Raw genomic sequence first — 16,310 nt, forward strand, 5'->3', positions numbered from 1 at the left:
CAAGCCTCGTGTCAGGCTCTGCACTGTCAGCGCAGAGTCTGCTTGGGATGCTCTCTCTTTCCTTCTCTCTGCACCTCCCCTGCTCGCTCACTCGCTCTCAAACATTTAAAAAAATGTTTTCTAACTAAAAAACATGAAACTCCCTCTCCCCAAATTAGCCTTTGGCAAAAATAGTCACTTTAACAGTGTTTTAAGCAATGGGGCTAGATTAGAAATTTGCCCCAAACAGGGGCAGAAAATATGAATTTTCAAATTAGGGAAGGTAAAACCACCCAGATGAAATGACCTTTTGAAGTTCTGTACAAGGTCCATGAACCACATACATTCATGTGTCTGTGTGTGGTGGGAGGAGCTGCAGTTACACAGACTAGAACATGGGTCTGTATAAAACCGCAGAACCTGCACTGAACCATCAGAACCTAAATGAGGACCACCTCACACCCACAACACAATCAGCGACTTCATTCTCTGGGCAAAGAGAATCTGAGGCCATTAGACTGGAGGGTTTATGTCTGTATCAGGGAGTTCACTCTTCCCTGTATCTTACACATTTTTGTAATAGCCCCAACATCTAGCACTGTGCCTGAGATTAACAGTCACTTAATTGAAATATACTTGATCTTTTGGAAATAAAATTACTTTAAAAAACTAAGCAGACACTCTGTGTACTAAAATTACTTTATTACAGTTGATTTTTTTTAAACATTTCCTTTGCTATGATACAAAGGATACTTACAAACAAAATATTACATATGACCTTGTTTTCGCGCTTATGTTCTGACAACTTGGTAACAGCTTTAAATGCACAATCTATACAATTAATACAGGTTATATATGAACTATAAGGTATGTTGAACCAGAAGAATACTGACAATATACTGTACAATAAGCCTTACCAGTTAGTGCTGCGGACCATTTCTACCAAAAGGAAAATGCACATCTGTACAGTCACCTTTACCAGCTGGTGCTGACAGTGAGGGAGAGGCTTCTTCCCCATTGCAACCCTTGATAAGCCTCCACTGTGGGCATCTGTTTGGTCCGAAAATTGAGAGGACTGTGTATATTTAAAATTAGTCATCAGTAAAGTGGCAGAACATCACTTTCAACATGATAATCTCTCACCAAAAAATCAGTCCTAGTTTTAAAAGACCACAAGTCCTTTGTCTACCGCGAAAACCCTACAGGCTCAAGGGCTTTGGGAGATGAGAAGATGAAGGCTGCCAAAAAAGGAGGCAAGAAACCAAGCCAAAATCTAGGTCTTGCAAAATCATCATTTTTCCCTTCACCAAAGGGAAGTAGAAATGTACAAATTCATTGATGAACCTCAATGATAACATATCAGTTAGCTGATAACCCTCATTTTATCTGGACCCCTGACTTGTGGGAATAACGGAAAGAGATCGTGAATAATATAAACCACTTTTAGAAAAGAACTTCTTGCTTAGTTAACATATTCCCTTTAGCCACCAGAGCTGGTCCTGGGCCATTACAGGTGTGCATTCATCTCTCAATGGTCTACTCAGAAATGATAAGGTTACAGCTTTTTTTCTTTTCTTTTTTCTTTTTTAAATAAAAAAGCAATTGACTGAAGCATTTTTCTTTTTCTTTTTTTTCTTTTTTTAGGTAAATAGCAAAAATAAAAATAAAAACCAACCCTGGCATTTGCACAAATGATGCAAATGGAGCGATGTGGCCTGTAAGGTAAGGGGTTAGTAGAAAGGAAGAGAGAAGTGAAGGAAATTCAGAGAAAACGATGTATTTTAACTTTTCTTAAAAATTTCTACAATACATGTGCAAAAAAATCATGCTGGTTGAGGAAAACAAAGGGAAATGAGTATATAAAACTAAAAACATAAATAATATGTTTGGATGACTGGTGAAAGCAGAAACCAACCTGGGTTACCAAAAGGATTATACATTCAAGATGCTCTTAAACCCAGTGGGATAACTTATGTTAAAACTGTGTTAATAGTTACGTTAAAAATCTCAAGTTTGTTTTTAAATCTTCACAATACAAGCAAAGCTGTTTTAAAATATACACTATACATATTTCTCAAAGTCTCTCCAACCTCATTAATGCGCATTAGGCTTTTTCATACACTAAAACAAGGGGGTTCTGAAAGCTAGGTTGCTCAGAGTAACCCATCCATTATTTAAATGTTCGTTTTAAGTTTTAAATGGGTTAAAAATTTTAGCAGACTTACATAAATAGGATTTAGCAACACAAGTGTTAATTTAAAAAACTCTAAAGCATTTACAAATTATCTGGTTGGAACAGTCTGGGAAAGGTATGTGCACTATTACTTTAAAATGTTATTTACATCAGACCATTGCTTTTGTAAAAATTTCTCTAAAAGATAAAAAACAAAACTCAATAAATTTGGAGCATTAACCTATTTTAACCTAGCACAGAAGGATCATAAAAGGAAAGGTAAAATACGAAGAAAATTATCTTCTAATAGAAACCCCACATATCCTCTCCACTTGGATTTTGCCCTATGAAACCACCTGCAACTCCTAATAGGCTCATATATCAAGTGTCAAGATAATGTGGTAAAATATCTTGTCAGATAAATTACTGGCCTCAAGTGGACTTTTTAAAAAAATTCTTCCACTTTGTGTCTCTGGCTTGGATTATTTTAGGACACATACATGTAATTAATTGGAGGGGCACTCTAAGTAGGCACAATTCCCATTTAATGTGGAAGAAAATGTGTAATACATAAAATGTTAGGGAGAAGGGTGGTGGTTTCTTTGATATTATGAAATGCAAGGAAGCACATTTGGAATGGGCACCAAAAAAGAGCTATCTGGCAACACACCAGGGGCAGCCAACATCTTAATAAACTAAATATAGTTGTCTATGACAACAAGGGGGTTAGAAGGGTCCAGGACACCCCTCTCCCACTGTTTGATATGTGCCAAATAGTCACATGGACCAGCCAGAATCTGAAAACATTAAGCAGTTACATCTTTTTAAATCACGTAATTCACTCCATGACCATGTGCAACTTATAGTAACAATAATGTTCATGCTGAGGCAATGTACTTGAGGGCTCAGAAAAAGCAAAATGTGCCACTGAGAGAAACCTGTTCCCATACAACTGGTTTTCATGCTTTCAAGTGGCCCTAATACACCTTTGAAGCTAAGCCAAGCCATGCAAAAGCAAAGAGTACACACTTTTCATTAACATTGGTATCTCATTTTGCTAAACTCCACTGACCTCAGAGTTGCCACTGAAACATATCAGTACTGAATGCATACAAACGACGGTTCACGGGTTTTTTAAAATGCATTTCCCTCGTCTATATTTACCAGCCTGTAATACCTTAGGCTACAAGGCATTTCAGAGAAAGGTTTAGTGGGGATAATGACAAAGGAACATATGCAATTCTGGAAATAGAAAAATACTCCAGAAATGGGATCAATGTGCCAGCAATTCACATAGTTCATTTCACTGAAAGTTCAGCTACAGAGCCCAATAAACAGTTCCAAGCCATAATGTTATCACCTGCATAATTTACATAAACATTAAAACTCTTGCACTTTATAGACAAAACACACGTCTGTAAACATGGCCACTGGGGGAGGGAGGCTCCCTACCTCATTCATGATCGAAAACATGTAATCATTAAATAAAATGACTTTGCTTCAAAAGATGTAAAACCTGACCGATTAAGCTTCACTTTCCCCTGTTCAACAACAGTTAAGCATTAATTCTAAAAATGTCACCTAGGATGGTTTCAGGACCACAACTGGCAATGACAGCAACTCCTCTCTAGCTGGCACAGACTTATAAACTTTAGTACAAAAACAAAAAAATACAGAAACTAGGTCAATTTGTTAGCTACATATTTACAGATAATTACATGATTTTTCACTCATAATTGCTAAAAACTATGAGTGAAAAGGAAACTGTGCAGGCTGAATTACCCGTACTTGGGGGGGGGGGAGGGCTCCTTGGGCATCAAGACACCCTTTTCATTCATTCAGAAATCTCATCTTCTCTCCACTTTTCCATGGCAAACTACCTACAGATGTCCAGGTTGGTATATCCAGTGGGCATCCTGTTTCAGCGAGGATTCACTTTTTTCTACATTAAAGAAGAATTTCTTGTATATTTAAAATCAAAAAATAAACCCGACACAGACAGACACATACATACACGCAAAAAAATCTCTCCGCAACTTAAAAAAGTTAGGATTGCTGGGAAACAGTTAACAGTGATGGTGACATAGTAAATGGCTCCCCAGTTTTAATTCTCCGCCTGTATTTTCTTTAAAGATATCTATTTTTGGGTGGGTGGGAGGGAAGTGCAAGTTTAAGAAACCCACAAGAGGCAGATAAGGTGCATATTAATTTATATTTCTTGTAATCTGAAGACTGTCATTAGGCCAAACGGGTTCTCTTCCTTTGTGTGAGTGAAATTTTGGAAATTTGAATATAAACGAGGGAAAACTTAGTCAACGTGACTTTAAAGGGGGCTACCGGAATTCAGCAGAAAAATATAAATGCACAATAACGGAAGAGTTCTCAGCTTCACTTTCTTTTTCTAGACAATGTTTAAATAAAACTTACTTCCTTACAAATTAATAGTCATATCCAATGCAGACCTATTGTGGTGATTTCATAAAAGTGCAGACAACATAACCACACACACAGCAAGACAGACTTCAATCAGTAGTCCTTGCATACAAGAGGCAAGTCTGCTAAGTGTACAGCACAGCCTTCATCCTTTAGGGAATCTGAGGATGGGAAATTTCCAGTTCTCAACTTAAGAGTAAGTGAGCGCCTTCTCAAAGGCGATGCTACAACCTCAGGGGCACTATCATGTTAGGTGAGGGAAAAGAAGAGAGACTTTGTCTCTCTTTAATAATGATCTGTATTTTGGTAAGCAGCTCAAAGATGACAGCCCAAGTTTTGGCTTTGTTCCTTAGAGAAGGTAGTTTTCTATCTAAGAAACAAGAACCTCTTCTTCCATCATTATAGGAGATTCACACTTCTATACCTTAAATATATTATTTTCTGACTTGAATACACACTACACACTTCACATTGTAAGCATGGGACAGAATGCAGGACCATATAAACCTCCCAGGAAAGGGTTGCTGTGTTGGGCCAAATCTGTGCTTGAATAGTAGTGGCTCAGAAGAGCTGGAAGGTGCATGAAGAACTTAACTATTGGCAAGCAAGAAGAGGCAGCTCAAGGGAGAAAGCCCCACACCAATACCATATCCTTCTCTCCCAGTGGCCATTTCCTGTTGATCTCACCGTTTAGGAGAACCTTAGATGCTTTAGTAGTAATTCCTTTCTTGGCTGTTTTGGTCCTTAGCAAAATGTGTAAGTGTTAGTATCAATGGAGTAAAAAGAGCAAGAGGATCAATGGCATCACTACTAAGAAATACACCGAGATCGCGCACATGGAGACTGTGACTTACTGGTTCTTTTCATCATCTTGGCAGAGGAATCACCACCAGTGTTTGTAATTTCCACGGTTCATTTCTCTCTGCACCACTTATCGTTTATTGCATCACAACACAAACTCACAGAGACACTAACTGGCTCCTCCCCTGGCATTATTTTACTGCATTGCAACTTATGGTTCCACATTTACTTAACTTTCTTTCCACCCACACAAGTGCTAAGAAGGGAGTAAAAAAGAAACGATTGCATCTAATGACCACCTTCTCATAAATATCAACCCAGAATACTCATTCTTAAGAAACACATGCATTCTTGCCTTAACTGAGGACTGAAATAACAAAATAACAGAACCTTAAGCACCCTGATGGAAATGTACAGTATGAATTACATCCATCTATCTATACACACATATAGACACTCATATGTATATACAGTATATACATACAAATGATAATAACTATACCAAAATGTGCATATTTAACACAGTTTTAAAAAGCCAGTAGATCATGGTATAATACAATTTATTTCCACTAGTGAATGGCACAAATGGAGAAATGCAAAGGAGGTGTTTCAAGTACAATAGTCATTTTTTCACAGGTGAAAATAAACAGTATTATTCCAGTGTCCAACACAATGTATTCTATAAAAGTTTAAAATGCCAGACATTTAGTACTTAAAGAAGTAGAAAGTTACTAAAGTCAGCCTTACGGTCTGAGAAAGATACTCATAGAGTTTTCGATTTGGGGATGGGGGGTGAGGAAAAATAGGGAGGAGACTCAAGGACAGTTTTAGTGTACTGAATGGTCTTGATGTCTAGGTAGCTGAAAATCATAATGACTTTGCTAAAAAGTTCAATTTATCAATAAACCCTTGGCCTTGGGTACCAAGCATATTATACCTGTGGGGTGGTTCAAACGCAGGACTATTCATCTCTAGGCATAGAAAGGACTAAAAGGACTGGCAGCTCTAAATAAAAACAATATAAACACATTTTCCAGCTAACATTCTCTATATCATGAAAATACTTTCAGATCCTATAATTTGGGGTTAGAGCTAACTTTAATAAGAAGAGAAAAAGTATGTGCAAAAGGAAGGAAACCCAATTAGGAATAATATATTTCAAGGTATGAGGTTTTGCATTTTTAAAATGCTAACTTAAAAAATGGGAGAGACAGTGAACACAAGAAACTTTTTACTGCCAAGCTCTGGATACCAGATATAGCATTTACAACGTTCTGATATGCTGGACAAATTTCCCATACTTTTTATTTTCTTAAATACATATATACCAAGTGAACACCAACACTGGGGAGGAGGTAGTATTAATTTGATCAAATGTTGACATTTGTACACTGACTCAGAAAGTGCCTGCTTCTTTCTTTAGGATCTCTCAAAACTTTTCATATTTTCCTGCTACAAGCTTTACTCTTTGATGATTCCTACCATGTATGAGATTCCTCAGAAGTCAGATCACACAAACCAATTAAGTGAAATTATTTTTGCAAACTATAAATATTTTAATTAAATTAACTTAATGGAATAATCCAGGTATAGTCATGACCTACATGTAAAACTGGCTGTCATGCAATTCAATCAGATAGATACAAAGCCCTACTGGACAGACATGCGGAGTCAGTACTCAATCACGATTTTAAAAGTATATATGAACTCAATAACTCGATTTGATGAAGTCCACAAGTAGACTCTAGCATGTATCACGGGTAGTATTTTGGATTTTAAAGAGTTTCGTACGCAAAACTGATCTGCTTCCATATTCCACCCCCTCCAGTAGTACAGATTGGCCAGACTGAATGATAGTTTTTTGAAATATATAAAATTCCATTACATTTTTGGACATTTAATTAATTCTAAAGAGCTCTCCTATCATTTTCCTCCAAACAGGTATATATCTCAGTTTGTTTGAAATACGGTAATATTTTAATGCCAGAAAAGAGAGATTCAGAAAATCAGAAGCCCCTTTCATTAGATATGACAAGTGCATGTTATATTCACCTAATAACTAGTGATCGTGAGCATGGTCAAAAGGACAATGTATCATAGTGTTATCTGAAACACTGCCTAAACTGAGTGTGAATTCTACTGTTACCTTGGTTTTTTAAAAATTTACATTAAAATATTATTTTTTTCTTCCAGTTACCTTTAAATGAATGCCAGAAACTCCTAAAGGGGAGGCTTCATGGAGATTGGGCTGACATACCTGGGGAAGACTTAAATTTGGTTGAGAAAAACCAAGATTTCAACAGTGATAGATTACTGTTTGGTCATCACTCAGGTCTAGGTGTCACTGAGTGAGACTTAGGGAATTCTAACTTGGAGTCCTCTGACCACATGAAAATGAGGACCCAGAGTTAGTAGCAAGGGTTCTTCAAGACAACTGGGGAGGGGGCAGGGCAATAACTTGTAAGAAACTCTGATCTGTCACTGGGAAGGACATTTTTTTTCCTTCAAGTCATACTCATAGCTCCTTAACCACCTTCAACTCAATTTCCACACTGGGTGTGGAATGCCAAGGAACATCTGACTTTTAGCGTTGGGTTGATCCTTCATTGCAAAACATAAAACAAAACAAAACATGCCCCTCTCTGGGGGAAAAAAAAAAGTTAGCTTTCATTAAGAGATTCCCTGACCACTATAACTTACTTAACCTTTTTTTTTGTCTTTTTTAATTTGCCAAACTTGATAGTTCCTTTTCAGTAGTACTTTAGCACTCAGGCTAGAGACTTCTGGAAGTGGTGTTTCCTACTGTGTGATGTTAACATGATGCCAAATGATCACTAAGTCTCAAGGAACTAAAAGTTTCTAAAGTATTGCAGCAACAAAAACAGCCCAAAAAAAAAAAAAAAAAAAAAAAAAAAAGAGAGAGAGAGAGAAAAGAAAAAAAAAGACCTGCACATGCAGCAAAATCTACAGTGGTGATGAGGATTAGTCAGCAGCTGGTAAAGTCATTGGCTCAGTGACTCCTGGTTCACTATGGCAACTAAATATTTAAATAATTGGCTATTCTACTTGTAAACAGGAAATCCCATAAGCCAAAAGGGGGAGGATAATCAAATTATGTCTATGTAGTGTAATGAGAATTCCAATGGATGGCAGTTTGCAAATATGGCATCCTTCAAATACCTCTGGCATTTGATTTATATTGGCTATATGTCTGTTTTTGTACAAAGTAAAAGTACTGTTTGGGGTCTTGGGAGTTACAGAGCTTAGCTAGGATGAGATATCACAGTAAAAGCAATAAAACATTAGGATATATAGGCTTCATCTCCTCACTCTGCTGCTGAACATACCCACCACATGAACTTTCAGGGGCCTCTCTCACCTTCCAGTCTCCCCTTTGAAGGCTCACAGGTTTGTTGATGCAATTCCCACACAACTTGTGATCTCCTGAAGCACCTCCATCTCACCATGCCACAAAGAAGGCACAATTGAACGGACAAAACAAAAACAAAAACTGACAAACCTATGCAGCATTCAGAAAAAGAACTAAGTTGTTTTCTACTCTCTGTAAAAGTCAATGCAACCCTTTAGTGTTCGTGAATTTCTACTCTTTTACTCCAAATGAGGCCGAGAAGTCAGACCAATTTAATAAAGAAAATACACTGGTGAGGGGATACAGGTGTGTTTCCATAATCACTTGGCTCAACATATGCTGCCTGCCTGCTGTGAGTGGCTCATAAGAATTTGGGGTGTGGGGAAGGCTTTAGATCTTTTCACAAATTTCTTAGAATACAGTAGCCCCAAAGTGATGACTCACGCCACTATGCTGTATTCTATTTTTACAGTGTTCAAAAATTACCCCCAATCTAGCCAATTTCTTTTTACATACACACAATTCCCCCTTTCAAAATTTTTCCAGAAGTTAAAGAACAAAACAAAACCCGGCAGCCAAATGCTATGACATCTCAATTAGTAAACACAAAACAGAATGCTTTACAAAAATGAATAAAATATACCATATGCACTCAGCGTCCACACTGTAGTACCCAAGTGAGGAGGCTGCTGTGATGATGTCTGTAGGCAGTTTCTTTTGGCAGACAGCTCCAGCGGAATTGCCACTCTCAATTATTAAGTTATGTATAAGACATGTGTGACCCATTGGATATTTGTGAAGTGACACTCGTGCTTCTGCTCATGCCCTGCTCTGTCCGTCCCCCAGAAGCTGTCCGCCTCAGAGCCTGAGGGCTATTGCGGACTCCCATACTGCTACCTCGGGGTACCCCTTGCATTGGCCCTGAAGGGTGACCCCATGGTTGGGGTCCACCTTGCATTGGATGGCCCCAAGCCTGTGGTGGGCCACCCATGGGATGACCCCAGTGAGGTCCTGGACCCCCAGTAGGATTATGAGACCAACCAGAAGCTCCCGGGTAGCTGTGGCTAAATGCCTCAGGGGAAAGATTGGAAAGGACCATGTTACTAAAACCTAGTCTCATGCTTTCAGAGTCAAAAGCTTCGATTTCTCTGGCTTGGCGCTCCAACAGACTTCTTATTCGTTCTGTGCGTTCATTCTGCAAAGCCAACATCTCTTCCTCAATCTGTTTGGGGTTGGGGAGGAAAGCAAAAAAAAAAGGTGATTTATTTAAAAGAAAATCTATAAATTAAGGAAACAGTAATTACTCAGCTTTGAATTTTTTTTTTTTCAACGTTTATTTATTTTTTGGGGGACAGAGAGAGACAGAGCATGAACGGGGGAGGGGCAGAGAGAGAGGGAGACACAGAATCGGAAACAGGCTCCAGGCTCCGAGCCATCAGCCCAGAGCCCGACGCGGGGCTCGAACTCACGGACCGCGAGATCGTGACCTGGCTGAAGTCGGACGCTTAACCGACTGCGCCACCCAGGCGCCCCAGTAATTACTCAGCTTTGAAGTGAATCATAAAATAGTTCATTCTGGCTATTTTATGGATGTATGTTTAAAGTTAAAAAAAAATTTTAACATTTATTTATCCTTGAGGGAAAGAGAGAGTGTGAGTGGGGGAGGGGCAGAGAGAGAGGGAGACACAGAATCTGAAGCAGGCTTCAGGCTCCGAGCTGTCAGCACAGAGCCCGATGTGGGGCTTGAACTCACGAGCCGCGAGATCATGACCTGAGCTGAAGTCGGATGCCCAACTGACTGAGCCACCCTAAAGTTTTGTTTTGTTTTTTTTTTGAGAGAGAGTGCAAGCAAGCATGCATGTGAGTGGGGGAGGGACAGAAAGCAAGGGAGAGAGAATCCCAAGCAGGCTCCACACTGTCAACACAGAGCCCAATGCAGGGCTCGATCTCATGAGGTCATGGTGAGATCATGACCTGAGCTGAAACCAAGAGTCAGATTTTTAACCAACTGAGACACCCAGATGCCCTGCACATTTAAGAATATAAAGAGATGTGGGGCACCTGGCTAGTTCAGTTTGAAGAGTATGTGATTCCTGATCTCAGGGTCATGAGTTCCAGACCCACACTGAATGTAGAGATTACTTAAAAATAAATAAATAAAAACTTAAAATTCTATAAAGAAATTAAAGAAATGTACTCTAGGAATCATGTACAATTTATTTTTTTTAATGTGTAAGATCACGTTCTTTTTTAAAAATTAAATTAGGGGTGCCTGGGTGGTTTAGTCGGATTAAGTGTCTGACTTCAGCTCAGGTAATGACCCTACGGTTCATGGGTTCAGCCTCGTGTTGGGCTCTGTGCTGACAGCTCAGAGACTGGAGCCTGTTGAATGTTGAATAAACATTCAAAAAACATTTAAAAAAAAATTTTTTTTTTTTCAACGTTTATTTTTACTTTTTGGGACAGAGAGAGACAGAGCATGAACGGGGGAGGGGCAGAGAGAGAGGGAGACACAGAATCGGAAACAGGCTCCAGGCTCTGAGCCATCAGCCCAGAGCCCGACGCAGGGCTCGAACTCACGGACCGCGAGATCGTGACCTGGCTGAAGTCGGACGCTTAACCGACTGTGCCACCCAGGCGCCCCAAAAAACATTTTTTAATTAAATTAGATGATTTTATATTTAATATAGTTGATGTTACATTAGTTTCAGGTTAAAATCAAGTTCTTTTTTTTTTTTTTAATTTGGTTTTTAATGTTTATTTATTTTTGAGAGAGAGAGACAGAGTGTGAGCAGGGGAGGGGCAGAGAGAGGGAGATATAGAATCCAAAGCAGGCTCCAGGCTCTGACCTGTCAGCACAGAGCCCGATGCAGGCTCAAACTCATGAGCCATGAGATCATGACCTGAGCTAAAGTCAGACACTTAACTGACTGAGCCACCCAGACACCCCAAAGTCAAATTCTTTTTTTTTTTTTTTAATTTTTTTTCAACGTTTATTTATTTTTGGGACAGAGAGAGACAGAGCATGAATGGGGAAGGGGCAGAGAGAGAGGGAGACACAGAATCGGAAACAGGCTCCAGGCTCTGAGCCATCAGCCCAGAGCCCGACGCGGGGCTCGAACTCACGGACCGTGAGAGCTTGACCTGGCTGAAGTCGGACGCTTAACCGACTGCGCCACCCAGGCGCCCCGCAAAGTCAAATTCTTAAAAGCAAAGGCAGGGGTGCCTGGCTGGCTCAGTTAGTACAGCAGGTGACTCTTGAGTTCAAGCCCCATGCTGGGTGCAGACACTACTTTAAAAAAATAAATCAAGGTAATTATCATAAATGGCTATTAAATTCATTAGGTAAAAAAATGAATGAAAAAAAACGTGGGTAAGGGGAAACTAGCCCTATCAGACATCCCATAATGTCACTCTAATAAAATATGGTATTGGTGTGAAACAGATAATTAGTAAAACAGAATGAAGATCTCAGTTTGCAGGCTTTTAATGCAAGACAAAAGCAGTACTTAATTTAATGGGAAAAAAAATAATGCAAGCACATTGGCTATTATCTAGAAGGAAATGGAACCCCATCTTAATACCATATTCTAGACAGACCAAAACTTTAAGTGAACACAAACAAACCAAAAAACCTAAAAAGTTTTCATTAAAAAAGTGAGAAGATTCTATGTAGCTAAAGATTCATAGCTGGGTAGCCATCATCATCAGTTCTGAAAAACTGGAAGGTATTACAAATAAAGATAGTTGGCTGTATATGATTTTTTTAATATTAAAAAATACATAATAGTCAATAGATAATGAAAAAAAAAGGTTGATAGAGAACTCTTGAATGATCAGATGGACAAAACCTGAACCCACTGATCAATATTAATATCACTTAAAAGTGAGACAACTAGACATTATGTATCTCTTGATGTGATGCAAAAGGAAGTACACAGTAACCCTTATGAAAATTACCTGCAAAATTTTTTGAAAGAAAAGAAAGTTTAATCTAAATATTATCATGCCTCCAGATTTAATTACCAGTTTACAGGAAATATGAAGTAAAGGAGACAGGAATACATTAAATGACACCACAAAAATGAAATAAGTCAAATTCATATGTGAGAATTCCTACAGAGTAAATGATCCAATCCTCAGTTAAAAAAAAAAAAAGGGGGGGGGGGCAGGAGTGGTTACAGACTAAAAGACTTAAAAGATAATTAACCAGAGGTGCCTGGATGGCTCAGTTGGTTAAGCAGTCAACTCTTGGTCTTGGCTCAGGTCATGATCTCACAGTTCAGGAGTTCAAATTCCATGTCAGGCTCTGCACTAGTGGCACAGAGCCTGCTTGGGATTCTGTCTCTCCCTCTCTCTGCCCCTCCCCAGCTCACTCTCTCTCTCTAAATAAATTTTAAAAACTTAAAAAAAAAAAATTAACCAAATGCAATGTGTAGACTCTGTCTGGGCCCCAATCCAAATAAACCAACTTAAGACATTTTTGAGATGAAAGGGGAAACTTAGGCATGGACTGAGTATTAAACAATATTAAAATTTTATTATGAATTTTCTTAGACATCACAATGGAATTATCATTATGTTAAATTCAAAAAGTCTTTACCTATATTTAGGAGTCAAATGATGGTATGCTGAAATTTGCTTTAAAATACTCCAGACATTCTTCCCCACCTCCTGCCTCCACCACATAAAGCTGTGCGTGTGGAGCAGGGGGATAGATAAGAAAAAATTAGCAAAATATTAATAACTGTTGAAGCTGGGTGGTGAGTACTTGGGGATTTCATTGTACTAATTCCTACTTGTGTATGTTTGAAAATTTCCATAAACAGTTTTTAAAAGATAAAAAGAGATAAAGGAGCATTAAATCAGATATCAAGGTATTTGATGATTTAAGCCAATAGTCACTTCTCTGCAGAACTTTAATTCAACAAATGTTTAGTTCTTATGTATCAAGTTTTCAGAAGTACCCTTTTTAAAGAATATGAAGTTTAGCATGGGAGACACATGCAAATACAAAATCTCAATAGAATGTGGTAAGACATAATAACGAATTTATGAGGTACAAAAATAAAATGGGATGGAGTGATTCACTCTATAAGGGAGAGAGACGAGGGCAAAGTATTCTCAGAGGAGGTGGCAGAAACTGGATTCTGAAGGAAGAAAACAGATTTATCAGGAAGACAAAGGGGAGGAAAAGATATTTTCAGCAGAAGGAACACGTGCAAGGGCACGAGAAAATGATAAAATAATAATTATTATGGCCAGATGGATTCCAGTAAGAAGAGTATGAAAATTATTGAACATTCTAAGTACTAAAGTGTTACAAAGTTTTACACTAAGCATTTCATACCAAGGCTGAAGAAGAACTTAAGATTACACATGGATGCTTTTCCTGAGGGAAAGACATCAAATTGTTAACTGTGGTGATTTGAATGGTGGGACTAAAGACATCTTAATTTCTATTTATGTTTTTCTAAAGTTGTCAAGTTGTTTTTTTAAGTTTTTTTTTTTAAGGTTTTATTTTTAAGTAATCTCTGCACCCAACATGGGGCTTGGACTCACACACAACCCGGAGATCAAGAGTCGCATGATCTACTGAGTCAGCCAGGTGCCCCTAAGCTTGTCAAGTTTTAAGAAAAATGATTGTGAATTTGTAAAATAATTTTCCACTTTTACTCTCTTTATATAAAATACCTGATTCATATAGAACTTACATATCTCTAAGGATTCAAAGAACTTCAAATTTTTCTTTTAAATATTTTTATGTAAAACTTTCAAAAATCCATTTGCTAAAAGCATTTATTTTAATTCAAGGGATCTAATAAATGATGAGAATGTGCTAAGTATATAACTGATCCAGATGTCTTGCATATTATGAAGGAAACTCATGACAAAAGCATTAAACACACTGGAGTACCTGGGCAGCTCAGTTCATTAGGCATCTGACTCTTGGTCTCAGCTCAGGTCTTGATCTCACAGTCATGAGTTCAAGCCCCACACTGGGCTCTGTGCTGGGTGTGAAGCCTACTTAAAAATATATACGTATCTATGTGTCTGGTTGGGGTACAGCAACCAGATACATATATACATATATATTTTACACATTAATGTTTCTCAACCTTTTATCTAGTAAGCACAGTTTTAATTTTGATTAGTTTTGTCACTTAAACTCAGAACATTTTTCAACAAGATAAAAATGAAAACTAAGATTTGTGATGGGCTATATTAATTCCCATTTCTTTTAAAAGATGTTAGTTATTTCTGAAAATTAGAAAGGTGGTTTCACTGGGTAGATAAGAATTACCATAATTAAGACTTTTGAAAGGCTCTTCCAACCCATCTCCTTTGAAATTAAATGTGATTATTTTTATGTTCCACAAAGAAAGGTCCTATAAAATATTCCAATTGTCGATTCTTACTTAAAAACTACTAACCATGTTTTTGGTGCTGTGACATACTGAGGGGTGCCTGGGTGGCTCAGTCGGTTGAACATCCAACTCTTGGTTTCCACTCAGGTCATGATCTCACAGTCATAAGATCGAGCCCCACGTCTGGCTCTGCACTGGGCGTGAAGCCTAAGATTCTCCCTCTCCTTCTGCCCTCCCCCTCAAAAAATTATAAAAACAAAAACAATAACAACAACAAAACAAACAAACAAAAACACCTACCAACCATGTTGTTGATGCTGTGAAATACTGAAAGAAAATTCAATGATAATAAAAAAGCCCATTTATGCATGTATAAAATTCTGCCACTTTTCATGCATGTATAAAATTCACATGGAATTTAACATTTATAGTTATGTTATCTTGCTGTTTATGTAAAGGAAAAGCAAGAAAAGTTGTAATAAGACCTCATGTGAGTCAAGTGCAGCTTACATTGTTGGTGTCTCAACAACCTAAAGGAACAATTTTTGGTTCATTTGGAGGCTGAAAGCAATCTTCAAAGAGAATTGTTATTCATCTATGAACAACTCTGATTTCACCTCTATTTTCAGATGACTGTTTCTTATCTGTACAACCAGTAGGTACAAAGTGCAGAAAAATAGCTGTTAAAAATTTTCAAAGTTTTTGTAGAGAAGGTACATGGACTTGGTAGTTGCCAAATGACCCAACTACTTTATAGTCATGCACTTCACTTGAAATGTAAACATTAGCCCTAAAAATCAAGCAGCAACTCAAAGCACTATTTATCACCCTATTGTTCTTTTATTATTAATACTAAATTATCACAAGCACTTTCCATTATCAAAGTTAATATTTTAAAAATAAAAAACAACCAATTGGGGCACCTGGGTGGCTCAGCTGGTTTAGTGTCTGACTCTTGATTTCGGCTCAGGTCATGACCTCACGGTTGGTGGGTTCGAGCCCTCATCGGGCTCTGCACTGACAGTGCTGAGCCTGCTTGGTTGGGATTTTCTATCTCCTTTCTCTCTCTGTCCCTCCCCCACTCGCTTGCGGGCACTCTCTCTCAAATAATAAAAAAAAGAAGAATCACTCAAATCTCTGTATTAATATTGCCACTACTAGCATTCTTTCAATTCACTTTTAAGTA

General features: G+C 38.1%; 1 protein-coding gene across 2 annotated transcripts in view; it reads right to left on the reverse strand.

The window, feature by feature from the left end:
* Window positions 1-664: 664 nt before the first annotated feature.
* TAOK1 (TAO kinase 1) overlaps window positions 665-16,310 on the reverse strand; it is a 147,471-nt gene continuing 131,825 nt past the window's right edge. For both annotated transcript variants that reach the window (XM_025917974.2, XM_086686421.1), the window contains one exon: window positions 665-9,978. In XM_025917974.2, the coding sequence (XP_025773759.1) occupies window positions 9,517-9,978 (462 nt within the window). In that variant the 3' untranslated portion in view covers window positions 665-9,516. The remainder of the gene's footprint in view (window positions 9,979-16,310) is intronic.

Source organism: Puma concolor, chromosome E1, assembly GCF_028749965.1.
Source record: "Puma concolor isolate L17-30 chromosome E1, mPumCon1.1.hap2, whole genome shotgun sequence".
Taxonomy (NCBI): domain Eukaryota; kingdom Metazoa; phylum Chordata; class Mammalia; order Carnivora; family Felidae; genus Puma; species Puma concolor.